The sequence below is a fragment of the Carassius carassius genome, chromosome 21 (genome assembly GCF_963082965.1).
Source record: "Carassius carassius chromosome 21, fCarCar2.1, whole genome shotgun sequence".
Taxonomy (NCBI): Eukaryota; Metazoa; Chordata; class Actinopteri; order Cypriniformes; family Cyprinidae; genus Carassius; species Carassius carassius.
In genome coordinates, this window is record NC_081775.1 from 27,578,068 (window position 1) to 27,599,567 (window position 21,500).

The 21,500-nt window shown below is 35.9% G+C and overlaps 1 protein-coding gene across 1 annotated transcript in view; it reads left to right on the plus strand.

Moving 5' to 3' along the window:
* The window catches only part of LOC132098035 (plexin A3), a 153,616-nt gene that overhangs the window by 79,113 nt on the left and 53,003 nt on the right, over positions 1 to 21,500 (plus strand). Inside the window, exons 6-9 of the mRNA XM_059504140.1 lie at positions 1,475 to 1,598; positions 2,679 to 2,835; positions 4,550 to 4,649; positions 12,204 to 12,318. Of these exons, the coding sequence (XP_059360123.1) occupies positions 1,475 to 1,598; positions 2,679 to 2,835; positions 4,550 to 4,649; positions 12,204 to 12,318 (496 nt within the window). The remainder of the gene's footprint in view (positions 1 to 1,474; positions 1,599 to 2,678; positions 2,836 to 4,549; positions 4,650 to 12,203; positions 12,319 to 21,500) is intronic.

The window sequence follows — 21,500 nt, forward strand, 5'->3', positions numbered from 1 at the left end:
CATTAACTATCAGAAAAAAATGATTTATTACAGACTGTATAAGTGTAATGTTATTTTTTTGTTACATATTAGATTTTCAACAATGCTAACGTATTATGAACAAACATAAATTTATTATTTGTTTTATATTTATATAATTGTAGTTTTATTTGTTATTTTAGGATTTTTAAATCATTATAAAAAATTTCATATTTATTTATTATTTTAAGATTAGATTTAATACTTATTATATTGTTTTATATTGTTTATTGTGTATTTTGTATTTCAATTATTTTATATTTATATACTTTTAGTTTAATTTATTGTTATTGTACAATTTGAAAATTAATCATTACAATTATTTTATTTGTTAATTGTTATTTTAAGATTACATTAAATACTTATATCATGTTATACACATATACATACATACATATATTTATGTATTTATATTGTTTTTTTATTTATATAATTTTAGTTTTATTGTTATTTTAAGGTTAGATTTAATGGTGTGTCATGTTTCTACATTACACATTTATATATTTATTATATTCATTTATATTTATCAGTTTATTTACTCATTTTTAATCATAACAAATTAACAGAATGTTAAAAATGTATTAATGAATCAAATATAGTTAATAAATAGAAATGTTATGATTTTATGTATTTTTTAAATTCTAAAAAATATTGGTCATTAGTTTGATGTCGGATGCATTCGCTAATGTTGATGAATTACACCTTGATGTAAAGCGTTATTGTCTTCTTTTTATTATTGTGGAAATGGAGCATAGCAGTACATCTACTGTGAATTCAGTTAAAAATATCTTAAATATTTTCAGATAATCTGGATAAATAAATCTGACAAAAATTGTGACATTTATTTTACTAATACATTTTTCCTTTTGTTTTTGTTAAGTAGATCCGATTAATTGTAAATTATTGGCAAGCCTCACATTTTAACAGTCTAAGTCATACACTCAAAACAGTATAAAGATATGGTTCTGACTGAAAAAATTGGATGGGATAAACCACATTTTAAAGTTAAATACACACACAATTAAATGAGATATTTATGCAGCAGTATTCAGGTTGCAACTGCAAAGTTTTCCACCATTATTTGGGACAAGTCACATTACTCCATGTCTTTGTCATTATCATGTGTAAATAACGAAGAGCACCCTGACCCCTAATGCACAGATATAAATCTACACATCTCTGTCTTTGCATGGTGTATGAGTCTGTTCAGCCCAACGTATAGCTCCATATCAGCAGCATCAAAAGCGTTTGTATTGTTGATCCATTTGCGGGGACTGTGGATATCAGTGGATATTTGCCATGCATTGGTCTGAGTGGACAGGGAAAAGGAAAATCATGCTCACTGAAGCTTGAATGAGACAAACGCCTTATCAAGCCAGCACTGCCAACTACAGGCTATTGTGCAGGCCGGGATGTTTCTGTTTACTCATCTGTTTGTTTGTTTGTTTGTTTCCAGGTGCTCCAGAAAGGAAGCATGCGAGAAGTGGACCGAGCCGCTTCACTTCAGTACGGAGCTGAAGCAGTGTATTGACATCACTGTCACTCCTGATAACATGTCCGTGACCTCCGCTCCCACACAGGTGACTGAGTTTATATGCTACTCCAGAAGTAGCTGGAACCATCATAATGCTTTTTCATTTTGAACACTCACAATGGCATCCTTTGATAAAAACATACTGTATGAGAATGAATATCACATGGTGGGAACGATTTAAAGGGATGGCTCATCCAAAGATGAATATTTTGTCACTTTTTACTCACACTTGCGTTATTCTAAACCTGTAGAACATCAGCAAAGGGGATCATTTTCAGTAAAGAATGGCTTAAATATATTTATCTGTCACACAGATCAAACATATATCAGCAGAAGACTTTTATTATGCATTCATGGTGCTTTTTTTGAGCTTGACAGACCCGGTTTTTATTGTAATTATATGGAAAAGAGAGGCTCAGGGATTGATTATATTGAAATTTATGCATTAAACAAAAGCAATTCATCAGAGAGCCAGCAGTATTCGTAATATATAATGTTAGATTTATTAGACAACTAAAGTAGAAGTGTTTTTTATCGTGCATGTATAAGATTAATTCTAAAATTTAGATTTATAGACAGATCATCTATTTATAGAATGTTGTTCAGACTTAATCTTTTCTGTTTCTTGAAATAATAATATAGAATTTAATAATAACATGTATGCATGTAAATGCTATAAAACGGGATTATTGTTTGTTTATGATATTTAATGCATTAACTAGTGTTAATGTTTGTGTTGCTGTAATTTTATATTATAGTATATGAATATGGTTATTTTATGGTGAATTAAATTAAAATTACTAAAATATTTTGGATCGTTTTTTATTAATTTAATTATAAATTACAAAGTATGTTTCTCATTATATAATACCAGAGTAAAAAAAAAAAGTTATTTGTAGATTATTATTTATTTGTAGAATATTCTTCGATCTTCAACTTTTGCTTCAGCTTTAAAATGACGGTGAAAGATGACAGAATTGAAACTTTTTAGTTGATTATTTTTTTCTTTCATTAATGCTTACAGAACCACACTAAAACACTGTTTTCACACATTTTAGTCAGGCGGCTGACGTGATGATTTAGTATGTCTGACAGGAGAACGTGTGTGTTTGTGTGTGTGCTCCAGCTGAGTGTGAAGGTAGCTAATGTCCCGAACCTCTCGGCTGGGGTGACGTGTGTGTTTGAGGAGCTTTCAGAGAGTCCAGGAGAAGTGCTAGCCAAAGGACAAATCCTCTGCATGTCCCCACCCCTGCGGGACGTCCTATCTGTCACCCAGGGATACGGTAAGAAACAGGGAATGCCATCATTTGACATCAGCATTGACATCATGTGTAAATAATATAGGAGGATACTTGATTTTTTTCTTTCTATTTGGGATATGATTGGATCTTAAAAAGCTGTAATATTATGAATTAATAAAAAAAATTCTGCCCATGTTGTGTTATAGATTTCAGCTGAATTAAACCCATCCACCTTTCTGTGGTTGAGCCGTCGTCTGTATACTAAGACTCTTAATAAGGGTTAACACGGTATTTAATTTGACTTGAATGAAAATGAGGCTGAGGGACAGATGTGTAATTCATTCTGGAATTAGGTTGTTTTCATGTCCTTGGCCATGTCTAATTTACACAACCCATGTGTGACCGGTGGGACGAACAGGTGTAGTTCATCTCCAATCACTCCCCCGGCCTCGCTCCCATGTCCCTCGGCCCCGCCCCCCTCGTCACACCATGTTTTCCGAATTTTTAGTCCACGAAAAAAAAAGTTCAACCCCATTTTCATTCTCGTTATATTGAATATGGCATCTGACAAGGTCTGAACAGCAGAGGATCTCAGACAGATGATCTCTTGTTTGCTTGACTTACTCACAGCACTAATAGCTTCTTTAATCATCATAATATCATGTCTAATATTGTAAATTATTTAGCATGGGCTCCTCCTGCTGAGTCTTGGTTCCTCCCAAGGTTTCGTTTTCATTCCATCCTGGGGGATTTCCTTTCCAATATCACCTTTTTTCAATATTGATAATACTTAGAAATGTTTCTTGAGCAGCAAATTAGCATATCAGAATGATTTCTGAAGGATCATGTGACACTGAAGACTGGAGGAATGACGATGAAAATTCAGCTTTAACATTCAAATAGAAAACAGTTATTTTAAATTGTAATAATATTCTGCATAATTGCTGTTTTGTTGTATTTTTGATCAAATACTGAGCATAATAGACTTTATTCTAAGAGTTTGTTTTTACAGTGTGCAGGTTTAATGTATTCCTTTAATTAGTTTTTACATTAAATCGTGTCATGTGAATTTCGTGTTTAATTTTTTTGTGAGCAAAAAAAGCTCAAACTGTGTTTTACAGGGTTGTTTGTCCATTTGAAGTTTGTGGAAACACATTTTCAGTCTTTTAACAGTCAGACTGAACATCCATCCAAACATCCAAAATTTTCTTTCTGTGTTTCCCATTTTTTGGCGGGGTTTTTTTTTTTTTTTTTTTTTTGATGAATCTCTTCTGCGCTTCCTGAAGCTTTGAGACATACTTTTCCGTTCCCCCCCCCCCCCCCCCTGGTTTTTAAGGTACTCTAAGAATTCAAAATCTCCTGATGGTAACTTTTAGACTCCGGAAGCCTGGTATTGCCATTAATAACAATTATTGCATGTCCAAATGGAAATATTATGTCAATTATAGTGAAGTGAGGCCCACAAGTATCATTTGATGGGCAGAGATGTAGTCATTATGGAACGCAAAAGGGTTGCTTAGTTTGAAACACAAGTGCATTTCGCTTACAGATGGAAGAAGTGGATAAATGGTCTCGCAATCAAATATATTAGAAACATGAACATTAGTGAGTATATGTGCAGAGAGGAGCACAGAATCTGTGCTGTCTGCATTAAACCATCCGCGCCGGTTCAAACGGCCTTTCTCATGCTAACTTCATTTCTCCTGCATTTTCTTCACCTTTCTCTTCATTACTGTCTCTTTACGTTCTTTCCCAGGTGATAAACGGGTCGTGAAGCTCTCTCTGAAGTCCAAAGAGACGGGGCTCAAATTCATCACCACCGATTTCATCTTCTACAACTGCAGCGTCTTGCAATCGTAAGTGCGATCGCCAGATATGTCCTTGTGATGTGTTATATTATATTTATAAAACAAATCATATAAATTAACCTTGAAAATAATTAATAACTAAATCATAATACTAAATGAATCAGTTAATCTTAAATCCTTATTTTAAAGTCTTACAGTTCATTGCATAGTGATAAGCTACATTTAAAATAAAATGTGTTCTGATCATGATGGCTGAAATTGAGTTGGCTTTAGTGATGCAGACAAACACAGCACAGATGTGTGGTGATACTCATTGAAAGCAGAAGAGCTGGAGCTGGATTAGACAGATGTTTGTAGATGAGGAAGTGTTTGTGTATGGGTTTGCTTAATCAAAACCACATGCATATTTAATCTAGAGTGCTTATTAAAATGATTTAAAAAAAATCTCCCCTTTATCAGAGCTTTGTCTGTTAATGTCTGTTTCTATTTGTTAATAAACTTCCTTAATGTTTCTGAATGTCTTTTTTATATATCAAGAGGAGTTTCATCATATTAGTGTATAAGGTATCTGTCTGCAGTTGTTCTAGTATGTAAACATCTGTATGCGTTTGCTGCCTTTTAGTGTGTATTTTTCCATTTGTGTTAAACGGAATTTATAAAAACAGATGTTTCTGGACACACAAACATTTCTTATGTGCTTAAGGGAAGAGATGAGATGCTTGTTGAAAAAAAGGAATTGTAATTATATTCACTTGACCCTTTTCACCTCTCTTTTTTTTTTGCTGATGTGAGATGTATTATTGAAGTGTAGCCTTGACAAACATGTTTTTGTTTCTACTCTGAAAGCATGAGTACTTGCACAATTATTGCCTTTGTCGAAAATCCGGGACATTACCAAGATGCCTGATTGTGTCAAAGCAAGTTACAGTCTTAAACAGATAAATAGTGTGTCGATAATGCAAGAGGACGATAGTAAATACTTAAATTTCCATAATTGATTAGTGCTGTCAAATGATTAATTGTGATTAATCGAAACCAAAATAAAAGTTTTTGTTTGCATATATGCAGTATATGTGTGTGTTCTGTGTATATTTATGTATATATAAAAACACACACATACAGTATATGTTTTGAAAAATTTACATGTATTTACATGTCTCTATTTATATTCATTTACTTTATATTATCAATAAATATATTTCATAAATAAAATAAAAAAATCTTAAATATATATATATATATATATATATATATATATATATTTGTGTGTGTGTGTGTGTATTTATATTCATAATAAATATACATAGTACACATACGTATATTATGTAAACAAACTTTTATCTTGGGTGCGATTAATCGCGATTAATCATTTGACAGCACTATTATTGATTCATCTAGTTTACCTAAAATTTTGTCATTTACTCACCCTCCACTTGTTAGAATCCTGTAAGGGTTTCTATCTTCTGCTGAACACACACAAAAAAATATATTTTGAAGAATGCTGATAAACAAACAGTTGATGGTAGACATTGACTTACTTAGTTTTGTTTTTCATACTAGAAATCAATGGCTACCGTCAACTAACTGGTTATCAACTTTCTTAAAACAAAAAAAAAACGTATTTTTCTGAAAGAAATTCAAGTTTAGAACAACCTGAGGGTCACTTTTTATTTTTGGGCTGAATAATTTTAGAGTTTTCTTCTTTTTTTATTTAATCTAGTGCAAATATGCAATATTTGTTTTTTTTGTTAAAATTTTTGTAACATTTATGATTTTTTTTTTTTAAGAGGGTTTTGCTTATGGACAATTATTTTTAATTGAATGTCTGAGTTTTTCTGAGAACCTCATTTGAAAACAAAAACATCTGTAAATTTCTCAGAAACCAGCAAACATTCTGCTCCAATCGTAATTTTGCTTAGAAACGCACAGTAAGTTCCCACTGGCAGAAAAAAAGAGTGAGTTGCAGCTCTGTCTGTGGTCAGTAAATGAGTGTAATTGCTCCAGAGGTGTTAGCTCTGGTGTGTAATTGCAGTGTGGTCCAGCTGTTGGCTGCTGGGATGATTTCCGTTTGAGGTTTGGGTTATTATTGCGCTCCGTTCACTAGGGATGGGCGTTTTCCACAAATATCACATTCGAATATTTGAGCTCACAAAAAACGAATATTCGAATATTCGTTTATTTAAATTAAGTTTAATGAGTCAGACGTTATTTTTCAGCAACATTTGTTTCCGTCATTTTGAACAAGCTTACAATAAGCTTGAACATTACATATCGTGTTTTGTAGCTGAAAACCTTTAACAATGCGTGCAAACAAACAAAAGTACAGATTAAAAGCAACAAAAAAAAAGTGAACAAAGAAAAAACGTAAGCAATTGCAGCAATTAGGCTATTGTACAGAATGTAGCTTACACTTAACTTTTAAACTGTCAGCAAATCTTTTTTGCTTTTTTTCTATTGTTTCAAATATTCTTGTTAAGAAATACGGGCATGTAAACATGATTGGGGGAAAGTCGGCTCCTTAGTCTGTTAACAATAAGGCCGGCCGTGGAGAAAACGCGCTCTGACGACACAGACGTTGGCGGGACTCACAAATAACGGTGTGCTAAGCGAATCAGTTTTGTGAAGCGCTTCGTGTTTTCGTTTACCACTGAATGGGATCCTCATCTGGTGGAATACATGGCTCCAGCAAGAACTGTTCCCACTCGTCTCGGCTGGACTCTGTACTCATCGCTGGAGAACTGGCTCAGCCTTTTCCGACGAGTGGGCATTGCATCCGCTTCATCGTGGCGACTGCATCCGCACCACTCGCATCAAGGAAAATGTTCTGATAATGTTCTAAAAAGTTTTTTTTTTCTTACTTCTCTCATGTTTTCATCGAGAAACCTGAGATGTTTGTGCCGAGGGTCTAGGGCAGACGCGAGAAGAGGAGTTTTTACTGCATTCTCCAAGTTAGCAGTGTTTATTCGTTGCTTGAGAGATGCTGCAACAATGTTCTTGGATCACTTTCTGTGATTCTCCACGGCATATTTGAAGTACTGTAGAAGACCGCCGTTCTTTTAGGGGGCGTTCACATATCGCGTCTTTTGCATGCTCAAGTTCGTTATTTCCAATGTAGGCACGCGGTATGCGCGCTCATAATGGAAGCGACGCGGTCGCGATGCGCACGCGGTGCGACGCGGCCCCGTTTTTTCCAGGCGCGTCCGCACAGCATCGAGTTAAAAACATCTCAACTTTCAGAATGCTACAAGCGCACCGCAGGTCATGTGACAAGAACTAAACATTCAGCTTCATCCTTTCCTGTAACAACGTTGAAAGCTCAGCCAAGATGAAGGAACAGCTGATCATAGCTGTATATGGATTGCCATTTTGAAATAAATTTAGTAGCAGAGCTACTGAAAGCGATTTTTTTTGTGCTGCAAATCCATTTATCCTTTGCTGAAATTTCCGTCTTCATGGAGAGAACGCGTCGCCTCAGGAGCGCTTCTGCCCGAGCGCTTTGGAAAGAAGGAGAAAGCGGCGCGCATAGCCTTTTCCACGCCTTATTAGGCGCGATATGCGAATGGCCCCTTAATCATTCATTAATTATTTTTTGCTTGCATACACCTTCAAATATGCCGTGGAGAATCACAGAAAGTGACCAAATTAGGTTTTATTGTGAACTTTTTTTGTTGTTGTTTTTTTGCGAAATTCGAATATCATTTTTATTTATCGAATAATTAGAGCAGAACGAATATTCGAATGTTCGACTATCCGTGCACATCCCTACCGTTCACATGGTCGTCTGCTTCCACCTCAAGTCAGGTTATTTATATAGCGCTTCATACAATACAGATTGTTGATAAGCAGCTTCACAGTAATAAAAATTCAAATCACAGTGCTGAGTTTTTCAAATATGAAAGCAATAAGACTTCAGCTCTAAAAGACAATATAGTCAATGTTGATTCAATTAAGTTCAGTCAATATCATGAATGGAACTCAGTTCAACTCTAAGGAAGCTCAGGTCAGTTCAGTGTTGATTCACAGTCATGCCCAAACTCAATATATTTATGTTCATTTTATGTTCATTTTCACTTCATTCATCCAAGTCGATGCAGAGGGTGGAGACGTGTCGGTGCGTCCTGGAGGACAGGAACCCACTCGTTTATTTCCCTCCACCGCTCCTCCTTTCATTCGAACGCTTTACATCACTTAACCCAGTCAGCCAGCACAATCACACATTGTTAGCGCCTCCTTTGTTTTTCTGAAACCATTTTGTCCGTTCCAGTTGTGATTTGCATGGAAACGGGAGGGAAATGCAAATTATTTTATCAAATGAAGGAAAGCGGGAAACAAAAGGAGGATAAAACCTGATAACTGGATGGAGCCGCCACGTGGCGATGACAATTTGCATCTTGGTGCTGCATATACAGGTAGAAAATATGATGCTCAAAGCTACACTCCGCTCTGTGTGAGTGTGTGCAAGTACAAGTACCCGTGCTGATCCATTGAGTCGGGCTCGGCAGTTGCCATGGCAACCCAGGTCCGAGCGAGGCCCACTACCTTGCCAGCACTGCCTATAGCCTGTGCCAGATTTCCTGTTTTCATAAAAGCCCTGTGGGAACAGTTAGCCTGCTGATTGTCTTCGCCTCTGGTGACGATGGTGGACGGCACCTACTCGTCTCCGTCCTCCTGACTCCATCTTTGATTCCCAAAATTCTTCGGCCACCCAGACCCATGGGTTCTTCCCCAGCCCCCTCTTAACCTCCTCTTTCCCTGCGGGATAGCGACCGTCTGTGATGTGAGAGAGGGTGCAGGGGAGGAAGACGGAGTGCAGTTCAGGATATTTACTTATGAAATAGCTTCTATAAAGCCGAAGCTCTTTATTCTGTTTCATCTTCCCATGCAGCTGTTAGCGAGGGTGTCTTTCTGGTGCTAGTTAGTTTTGGATGTGAATGTGGGCATTCATTAAACATGTGAAACTCTTTTTTTGTTTTATTGCTCAACCTAGAAATGCGTGGCCTCAAGTTACCAGGAAGCGCATATCAAAGGACGACTGTGTCCTCTTTCACCGTTTTTATGAATAGTTGGGTAGGTTTTCAAAAAGTAGTTGTAGAGCTTAACAAAAAGGAACATTTGTTGATTTATTTTTTTTATAACTGCCTTGCAAATTTTGTTCGGTTTTCTGTTGTGATTTGTGTTCTGTTTGGTTTTCTATTTTGCTGTGTTATTGCGGTTTCTGCTGATAATGTTATCTGGCAGTGTTTTTTTTAATTTGCAAAAATGTTTTGTGATAGTCTTAGAAAGAATAAGAATACATAATATATGTATGTAATGACAATTTTGATCAGAAATTACAGTATATATTGATAAATATAAATTCTATAATGTATATATGTAATAGATAGATGGAACAATAGAACGATATTGGTCTTGGAAGCATCAGTCAGAATGTGCTGAAAACTACAAGATAATCAATGTTTTGCATGTGCGTGTGTTTTTGTGTGTGTGTGTGTGTGTGTGTGTGTGTGTGTACATATATGTATATGTATATGTATATGTGTATATATATATATGTATGTATGTATGTATGTATGTATATATATATGGGATGATGTATTATGTATATATGCAAAATATCTAATATATATATATATATATATATATATATATATATATATATATATATATATTAGATATTTTGCATATATAATTATACATACATCATCCCATCTCAAATTAATTCTCAAATTGTGCCAAATGAAATTTAAAAGAAAAAATAAATAGTTGATTGCGTTGTGAAAAGAAGGACCTTTGTAATGATGTGCACAGATGAATCGAGGCCAGAAACTTGTATTAAGAACTTAAATATGGGCAATTTTTTATTTCAGTTTGACTGTAGTGCACAAACTCCAGATTTGCCTGCGCTGAAAGTCCAGCCCAGACTCCCAGTGATGGTAAAACACTCACTTCATCAGAGTGTCACCATTTGGCCGTGCTGTGTTTTTCAGCCCACGCTAAAATTAAAGCTGAGTGAATTGATGGGCCTTAAACCCCTGACACAGCATATTGCATATTTCAGGCTCGACTTCCAGATCGGTTTGCAGTATTTACAACGCATTTCAGCTGCAGTAGAGCGCTGCGCCCTCCTCCATCAGCTCTAGTTTGCATCTTTACCTTCCAGCGCACTAAAAAACACACCCACGCAGAACCCCTGTTGGCAGTAATATTAGATTTAGCAAGTTCAAATGCACCCATACTGCAAAGAAAATGCATTAACTTGTTTTAAATGACCCATGATAATCAGTACGCTTTCAATTGTTCCGCCAGAAATGGTTGTGCAAGAAAGCGGTTGGTGTAATTTTGCCAGTGCCAACGTCTGGGATGTATCAAACGGGAGCAGTTTTTTCCTCCCAAGAGCGAAACGAGATTATATTGAGCAATGCAGCACAGGTGTGGTGTGCTCAGACTGTCGAGTGCCCTCTGAAGGCGATCTGAACCGTGCCTCTAGAGGGAAGGATGTGATTAGGATGGCGTGGGCTTTCCGTACAGGACCAGTGGCAGATGAGATCCGCATGTGGTCCGGATGTGTCCGCAAACCTTCTCACAGCGTGCGCTTCATTCTCGGGGCACGGATGGCCTTTCGTTGGGAACGCTCATTTGAGTCCACAGGTGTCGCCTGCTTATGTTTCTCTGCAGGACGTGACTGTTTAATTGGGAATGTCATTAGGGCCACCATCTAAAAGCCTTTTTCAGGGTCGGGTTAATGACTAATTGAGAAGCGGCGTGAACGAGACTGGTTTTCAATGGCCCTTGAGGATTAATCGTGTGTGTTGAAGTGAAAGAGCGGATTTGTGACATATTGACCGCTCAGATTTCCACAGCGGCATCTTCATTCACGTCGAGAGAGTCTCTACGAGAGTTAAAGTCTGACGCAGGGCTCGTTCAAGAACTTCCCAAGGACAATGATGTGATTTGTAGGCTAAGTATTCAAAGAATTGAGGGAATTAATGACTTGAGCCAGAGGTTCAGTTGAGGACTGAGAGTTTAGATCAATGCTGAATATACCAAACAAGTTGTAGTTCCAACTTCTTGTATTTCTGTGTGTAGATCTGGTTTGGTTACGTTTTTTTGACCGCAAACGCCAAATGTGGCCCTGTTTTGTTCGTTTCCATGAAGAAAATCCGGTTCTGCACTGGAAAGATGGTGGTTTTGAACCAAAAAGTGCTATTTTCCGATGCTGACAGGAAAGTCAATCTGGTTAAAGTGACACAAAACAAAACTAGATCATTTCTATTGTAATAAATTAAACTGTATATAGTTTAATAAAATGTATACTTAATTTTTTTACAATGTATATCATCTATACAAATATATAAAATATTATTTTACATCAAAGCCCGTTTTTGATTGCATAAAAAACACTGAATTAAATGACTTTGTACTATGTAAAATATGCTTTCGAAACTTGGAATAAGACTATTAAACATAACCAGTTTTGGGGTGGATTTAATAATCAGTTACATTGTGTTTTAACTCTGAGCTCCGTGAAAGCTTGGGCTGAGTTCACAGATGAACTCAGAACAGACCTCTCATGTAACTCTCTTTTGGTTTGCTCCTCTGCAGGTGTTCGTCGTGTGTTAGCAGCCCTTTCCCCTGCAACTGGTGTAAATATCGCCACATCTGCACTAATAACGTTGCCGAGTGCTCTTTTCAGGAAGGTCGAGTGAGCAGCGCAGAGGTAAGAAACCACACCAGACCAGCTAACCAAACAATCCTCTTGTAAATGAAACGCATCAACTGAGTTATTTTGTAGTCTCAAACGCATATTAAAAATCAAGTCATTTTGCTCAATCAAATATGAAGATAATGCTAGAAATGTCTTTGCAAAAACAGTCAGAATGTGCTGAAAATTTAAAAAATGTCCAACACTGAAATTGTAAAAACATTGCTTTTATTTGTTAAAGTAGAAAAAGATAATATATTAAAAAAGTAAAATAAATATGTACCATAGATAATACTTATATTTACATTTATAATAATGAATATATTTATATATATATATATCCTAGATGAAAAATATTGTAGTTAACTCATACTGTAAATATAACAGCCTGTGCTTTTCTTTTGGGAAGAATAAAATAGAAAAGAAAAATTCATGAAAAATGTTGTTTTAAATACTTTTCATATTTGTTATGATAAAAAAAAAATGCAGTGTAGATATTGACATAACTGTTAAACCTCTGTTTCTCATCGCTCTTCACATTCTCTTCCTATCATAAATTTGAAAATCCTTTTGTAAGTAATCTTAATCATCTTTTTGCTAATCAACTTGTTGATGCTAAACATGCGCTTGAACGCCGTCCCCACTATAAACCGTTCCAGTCTCCAGGGTTTGATCTGCAGCGGTGCCACGCGGCATAATCAGATTCAGATGTATTATGAGTTCATTTGTGATTCAGTGTGGCTTAGATGACTCACTGTTTCACTTTCTCAAGTGAAAGATAGATTCAGATGTTCAGAACGGCTCGTCTGTTCTCAGTTTCCTGCGCAGTGATGTGCCCTAGAGGGTTGGCATTCTTTTAAACAGGGTATGCAAGCTTTTGTGCCCTGCTCCCTGGAGGAACAGGAAGTGAGTAAACCATTTATGTGTCCGCATCAAATTCGCATACAAATTTAAAGCAATAGTTCTTCCAAAAATGAAAACTGTGTAAGAAGAAAACTGTCTTTACTCACCCTCATGATGTTGTTCCAAACCCATATGCTGGTAGTTTGTATGTGTCATAAGAATAAATAGTAACATACGGGTTTGAAACGAGCGTAAGGGTGTGTAAATAATGACAGATTTGGATTAGCTATTCCGTTGACATCCAGCAAGCCCCTCAGGCCGTGTCAGACCCAACCTGGTCAGCGGCCTCTGGACCTGCTCTGTGTTTCTCTCACAAGTGTCCATCTGTATGTGTCAATCACACAATCACTTCTTTCACTCCTAGTCTGTGAAACACTGGGAACTTTCTCACTCGCTTCATTGTTCATCTCGTTTGACACTTGCTGGAAATTTGGAGCCCAGGCATTTTCCCTAGATGTGTTTACACTGGACGATAAGAGGAAGAATTGTTGCAAATGTCATTCCGACTGAAAAGAGATTTTTCACAAGCTGTTATTAACGGAGGGCATTTCGATAACGTTCATTAATGCTGTGCTGTTCGTTTTTGAAGCGTTTGCAATAGTTTATTTTATTGTATTTATTTATGTAGTTTTGATAAAATAGAAAATGTATCTGCTGGACATTGGGCATTGAAGGCAGGGCCAAAATACTATGAGGAACCTTCACACAGCAGCTGGAAGAGTTTTTACTTCTCTTCTGTTCATGCAGTGACACCACATTAACTGGGTTTTCATCCACTTATTTATTTAGCAGATTCTGAGGTGTCAATGTATGGGAATACATTTTTCCAAAATGCAAATAACAGTTTTTCTGTTTATATTTAGAATTTTTTTTTTTGGAGTTTTTTGATTAATTTTTGGATGTAAATAAAAAATATTTATATTGTGATAAATGTATTTATTAGAGATCCACATTTACCAATTAATATGTTTTGGAGTATTTTTTTTATTTGGTAAGAATATATTCTTACATTTTTTGTTATTTATTTTATTTTACCAATTTATTTTACCAATTTACCAATAAACTGTTACACCATTTTTTATTTCTTAATAAAACATTTGCATAAATTATAATGGAATTTTATTAGTTTATTTTATTCATTAGAATTATGTTTTTATTCTTTTTTCAATTTTTTTACAATATTTATTTAATCTGTAAGAAAACATATTTTTGGATTCACTGTTTAGTTTTTTTCAATTTCAAATTTATTATCATATTTATGTGTTATATTATTATAATGTTGCATTTATTTTAACGAAATTAATTAATTGGTGAAACACATTCATTAATAAATAGTTTTTGTAATATTCCAATTTTTCGTATAAATAAAATTCTTAACTTGGATGGAAACCATAGTGAGCACTTAAAAAAAATCCTTAAGATATCTTGCTGTTGGTACTAACTGTTGGCATTCATTTTTTTTTCTTTTTTTTTTTTGTTCTTGTTCAAAGCCGCAAGACAATTAAATGTAGCTTTGGTTATGTGTATATATATATATATATATATATATATATCCGCTGTCATGGTTGTACTCTTCTGCAAAATGAAACTCATTTTCTGCACAATTGTTAGAATCTAATGCAGTCATTTTTATTTCCATTCTGCAACGCCGATTTGAGTCAATCACAGCTTCATCCTGTTGATTTTGTAATTCTCCGTTTGGCGCTGCTGCGCTGTGATGGATGTACGAGTGTTTTCAGGGTGTCTACAGTATAATTCCTTCCAGAATTTCAGGTGCTAATGAGTATCGAGCCAAATAACTTGGCCAACTTTTTTGTTGGTGCCTTTTGTTTGTGCTTACTGATGTTTGAAATAGGCCCAAGTGTTAATGTCTGCTTTGGTGTCATGTTTCCAGCCAAGATTCTGTTGCGGTGAGGGAAAATAATAGTCTAAGCACAGATTTGGCCCAATCTGTGAATAGATTTACATCTTGTATTCCCGCCGCCTCCTCTTTCTTCTCTCCTTTTCTACATTTCTTTCTCTTCTTTGCTTTTCATTTCTCGTCGGAGCACATTATTGCACACTTGACTGAGCTATAGGCCGCTGCCTTCAGGTTGAGAAGTTACGGCTGCCTCTTTGTGTTGTCGGAGTTTCAGTGCACCCGATGACCGAGGAGTGAAGGGAAAACAGCGTACGTGACTCTCCAGCTGCTTGGATACCAGACACTGAGCGCAATCGCTTTAATTATATCTCTCTTGCATTTCTTTGCATCATGATTACAGAGTAAAACCACGGCGACAGGAACAAAGTGGCCCAGCTTACTAACTCTGTAGCTTTAGATGAGGCGAGATGCAGATTTGAATTCAAGTGTGAATCGAAGGTCTAGTCTGCATTTACAGTAACACTACGGTTCCCTGTAGACCCAGAACGTTTATGGAAATGATGCTGTGTGTTGATGCCATCATTGTTATATATATAGCCAATATATATCTATATTTTAAGCAGGACCTGCACAGCCAGTGCAGTGTTGCCAGATATTGCTTTTAAAACATAAATGAAAAATAAATAAAAATAATCAGAAATTGTCAAATCTTTTGCAATTATAGTTCTTTTGCAAATTAAAAATAACAGATCTTTTGCAGTTAAATATAAAGATATCCCTTACCTTAAACCACAACGTCCTACTTTATTTACTTTGTATAGTGTCAAAAAGTGGAAAAGACGAGTCCAAAAATGTTTTTAATTGCTGGAGCTGGCAACATTTAGTCCACGTCCTCACTCACAACTCTCTCTCAAGCCTTGTTCACTCCACCAGCATCTCGCAGCGATCATGTTCATACCGTGGACGCTTATCATTCTTGTAATATCTCTCAAAATTTGTATCTTCATCTGATACAGGCTCAAATTTGTAAGGTTGCATGCCTAATCTCTTCATCGTTCACGCCGGACAGTAGAGATCTGTTTGCTGTGTGAGCTACTGAAATGAGCCGCGCTGTAAAACAGCCAATCAGCGCAAATCTTAACATTATTATTCATGAGCCTTCCAAATAAGGTAATAACAGACAATTTCATTCTAGGGACAAAACCTAGGGTTGTAAATGGACATGTAAAACCATTTATGGAGATTTTTTGTCCTTACCCAAGTCAAATACTTTCTATGTAGATATCAGAGAACAGTTTAAAATATTGCAATGCAATTCAATGCATTCTATGGCACCTTTAAAATTACAGGGCTCAACATCAAGGATGATCCAGGCCAGTTTTTTGGGCCCAATGAGTTTTGGAAACAACAAGACATAAGCCTTTCTATGTTATGGGTAGCTGATAACTGACAAGTTTTACAAATCTATAATACATGGACTAAAAAACAACAACAAAAAACTATCAGAACTGCGTATATTTCCATAGTAATTTAGATATCACTTGCCGGTCAACATTTGTCCACTCCACTGCAATTTTTTTTTTTTGCTGCACATTTTATTTGTTTGAAAATTGTAATGTTTTCTTCAATAAAAATATGGTAATAAATATTTATAATGGATAAATGGAATATTGACACTATATTGCTTATTGACATCTGAATTTTGTTTATTTCAGAATTTATTATTATTATTTATTCCTTTAATTTTTTCTTTTTTTAAACATCTATTTTTCATACGTTTTCATACTGTGCATCCTACAATGCCTAAATGTACTTTTTTCAATGTTTTACACTTTTTTTCTAATTGTTATTTTTTTGTGTTTGTTTTTATTTGCAGTAGTAGTTGCAGCAGTTTTTTTAATTTTTTGTCAAAGTCCTAGATTTTAAAATCAGCCGTTTATTTTTTTTATTGGCCACAACATGAAAATATTTATTGGCCTTTCTGTATTATTGCCTGAAATATGGTGCTTCTCAGACTCATCTGTAAGATAAACTAAGATGCTATGAAATTGTAGAATACGACTCTACAATAAAGCGCTTAATCTGTTTGGTCAGATGTGACTAATCAAGTTAGAACCTTGTAGAAGCGTCTCCAGATGTATTAATATTTCATTTGGCCAGTGCCACTTTTTTATGCCGTCATTGCAGCTGCCAGGCAACTAAGTGTTTTCATATCTATAATTCTGACATTACAGTTTTTCAATTAGAGAAATTATTAACTATATGCACGCTAGCGCAGCCACAGCTCAGAGAAACAAGGTTAATTGGCTCTGTAATCAGGCCATGTGGATAATGAGGCTTAATGATAGCCAGATGAAAAAACTGAAAATGATTTGATATATGATTTGGACATTATATAAGCACGACGGGACAGACAGCCATACAATTAACACCTGCCTGATTTGAGAGAGAGGCGCACGTGGGAGGAGCCAAAGAGAAGAGAGGAAAATCCTCCGGTCTTCAGTTGCAGAAGGGGGTGCCGCATTTTAATTTTACACTTAACTGAACATCAAAGAGATGCCTTATCAGTGCTTATCAGAGGCAGCCAGCAACGCTGAGATATGCCCATCTCTCTCGGTTTGTCTGTCTTCCCCTCCAGCAACAGGCCTGACAATCTTCTTATCACTCCTCCCCCTCTCGCTCTCGTTCAAGAAAAGAGTTAGTCAGCGAAAAGTGGTGAGTCATCCAGTGTTGATACTGGAGGGGAGAGTGCTGGTGAAGCGGTGACAGCAGTTCAGAGAGCGAGTCCATGAAGAGAGACGCTAGCGTTCATCACTCACATGTTCATCATAAACACTCACTCCACACACACACAAACCTAGTCATGAAATGTGTATTCATAATAGTTTTCTTTTATCTGTTGATGTATGAATTTAATAATTAATTTACCTACATATTAGTTGTTTTTAAAGGAATTTTTTAGATTCTGTCTGTCTGACTTCCTGTTGTTCTGTTGTTCTTTCTATCATTCTGTCTGTTTGTCTGTCACTCTGTCCATCCATCTATCCATCGTTCTGTCATCCATCCATCCATCCTTCTAACATCTGTCATTCTATGCATCCATCCTTCCATCTCTTATTCCATACATTCATCCATCCATCATCTGTCATTCTATCCATCCATCCATACATCCTTCTATCATCTGTCATTCTATACATCCAACCTTCTATCACCCATTCATCTATCCATCATCTATCCTTCTATCATCCATCCATCCATCCATCCTTATATCTATCATTCTATCATCCATTCATCCTTGTATCATCTGTCATTCTATTCATCCATCCTTCTATTATCCATCCATCGATCTATCCTTCTGTTGTCTATCCATCCATTCATTCATTCATCCATCCATCCATCCATCCATCAGTCATTCTATAATCTATCATATTATCCACCCATCCATCCATTCATCTCTACATCCATCCTTATATCATCTGTCTTTCTATCCATCATCCATCTATCCATCCATCATTCTGTCATCTAAAATTCAATCCATCAATCTTTTGTCTATCATTCCATCCATACATCCATACATTGTTCTATCATCTGTCATTCTATTCATCCATCCATCCACCCACCGTTCTACCATCTATTATCCAATCCATCCAATCATCCATCCATCATTATGCTGTTGTGTCTGTCAGTCTGTCTATCTCTGTTATACAATAATTTATTTATATAAATGTTTATCATTTATCCACATTTTATTAATCTGTTTGCTATTTTGGTGCACCACACAAATAGCATAAAATCTAAGGCCATACAAAATATTCATCCCATTTAAGCGTTCCACAAATGTTTACTTTTATTTATTTTTAATTTTAACCAAATGTTTACTTTTTGCATCCTAAAAGTATCTGTCAACCATGGGTTAACTGGACCTTGCCAGCCAACTAAGCTAAACCTTGACCTTTTGATGTACTGCCCAATTTGCAAACTTTTGCTCTATTCTGTGCCAGTTTGTAGTATAAATACAGTGATTAGTTTGTTCAGTATGTGAATCCGTCTTAGATTTTGGCTTCAAGGTGTAATAGCAGGCAGCATAATTATAGTAAGAAGCTCACTAGGTTTTGGAACAGAGCAACTTTTGAATCACACATTGAATTCCCATTGTCTTTTCAGGATTTTCAGGCTGGATTGAACCAAGAAACAAGCTCACTGTCATTTATCGTAAGAAGAGTTAGCTGGGGGGCCGAAATCTGTGTTGGCGTGGGCCGAGAGCATATGTGGGCTCTTTCAATGATTACCACACTGGCTTATTTTTACATTCACAATACACAGGCATTCTTTTGCTCTGATCAATGTGTGTGTGAGTCAGTGATCCAGGCCCTTAAGCCGACGGGAATGTGTGTGTGTAAGAGACAGCAGCTCAGTGGAGTGCATCTTCTCCCAGGGTAAGCTCTGCCTCGGTGCCTTGGCCCAGGCTTTGAGAGGTGCTTCAAAAACACAGACATAAAAACACTCTTCACACTGTAAACAGGGCGAGTGTGACGGGGTCTCTCCAGCTCCCAGCAGCACTCCAGCGCCCTGGGCCTAATCCACTGAACAGCAGCCGGCTTCTCTGTGTCTCTCCACCACAGTGTTTTCCAAGAGGAGTATTGCTACATCTGTTTGAGGGTCCTCCAAAGTCATGTTGATTAGGAGTCTTTCACTGTGAGCTCGGCCCCAAATTATATTAAAAACTCCGTTCTGATGGTAATGGGGGTTTTTGTGGTGCATTAAAAATAGAAGAAAAGTGTATTTTCAAAAGTTTAGGGTAGGAAAGAATTGTATTATTATTTTCATTTAAGAAATTAATACATTTTATCAGCAAGGATGCATTCAAATTATTCTATAAAGACTTAAAAATATTATTTCTGTTCATCAAAAAATGCAGTCATTTCAAAAATGCAGCATCATGGTTGTCACAAAAATATTAAGCATCTCAACTCTTTCAACAGTGAGAATAATAAAAAAAAAATTCTTGAGCCTCAAATTAGCATATTAGAATGATTTCTAAAGGATGATGTGACACTGAAAACTAGAGTAGTGATGCTGAAAATTCAGCTTTGCATCACAGGAATAAATTAAACAATATTCAATTCATATTGAAATGTATTCAAATAGAAAACTGTTATTTTAAATTGTAATAATATTTCACAAGATTACGGTTTTTACTGTGCTCCTTTATCAAATCTTAATGTCTTTTAAAGAGACATCTACAAATTTTTACCAACCCCAGATTTTTTTAACGTTATTTATGTATTTAAAAAAAAAAACTACCTTTTTTCCAACATTTCTGTAACTAAACAGACCCAAAAAATCTAAAGTTAGTCTAAAGGTGCCTTGAAGTTACTATAGCAAAAGTACACTGCTCGATTGCTGCTCAAACACTATTCCGGAGTCTGGTGGCTCTGGTTTTTGCAGTTTCACAACTTGATTTTATTTTTATTAAGTTTATTTGCTTATTTTAGATAATATAATTTGTTTTCATAAAGCAAAATGGCTTAATAAACAACTAAACGGTAACAAAATCAACAAGCTAGCTAATATTAATTTCAAGTAAATTTGAAAATAGTATAAGAACTGAATTTACCAGCTAAAAAAAATGACACCTGCAGTCAGTGACTGTCTTTTCATTTACACACATTGTTTGACCTTCACATTGCCAATTAAAGTGACTGTAAGTTTGTCCTTTCTGGATTGGACCAGTTCTGAATGCAGCTGCTGGTCTAATAAGGGTCTTATTCTCTTGATCTGTTGTATTAAAATGCGTTTCATTATATCTGTACATCACGCGCGGATGTCCTCGTGTCTGTTTGCCAGCTTTGCCGTGTTGATGAGGCTACAGCGTGTTTGTTAAGCTCACGGTAGGTGACCTCTGGGAACGGGTGATCCACGAACACCTAATTACGGCCCGCACTGAGAAATGCATTTTCAACTCTCCCTCTCTTATTGTGTGGTCGGTAAGATGGAAGTGTTTTTGAGTTTCGGGGGTCAAGCAAGAGCTCTAAAACTGTCTTCTTTAAGGGAGAAAGAGTTTGTGTAAATATGATGGTTCTCTGAGGATGCTGGATGCGAGTTTTGGAGTATAAATCTTTATGACTAGTGTTAGTTCTGGCAGTCTGTATATATGTGTGTGTGTGTGTGTGTGTGTGTGTGTGTAGCATTGAAACAGCTGATGCAGGGAATTGTTTGGCTGTGGATTTATCGGTGCAAGACACTCTAAATCTCTTTCTTTTTGGCTGCCAAAGCTTGCAGCACTGCATTTTTTAAATGTTCCTTAATTTGTAGTAATCTTTTATTATAGTTCTGTTTATGTCATAAATAGGCTATTAATTACATTTAAAAAAAACATACACGTCGTGTGTGTAATGTAATATAGGAACTATGAGATTATATAATATAATAT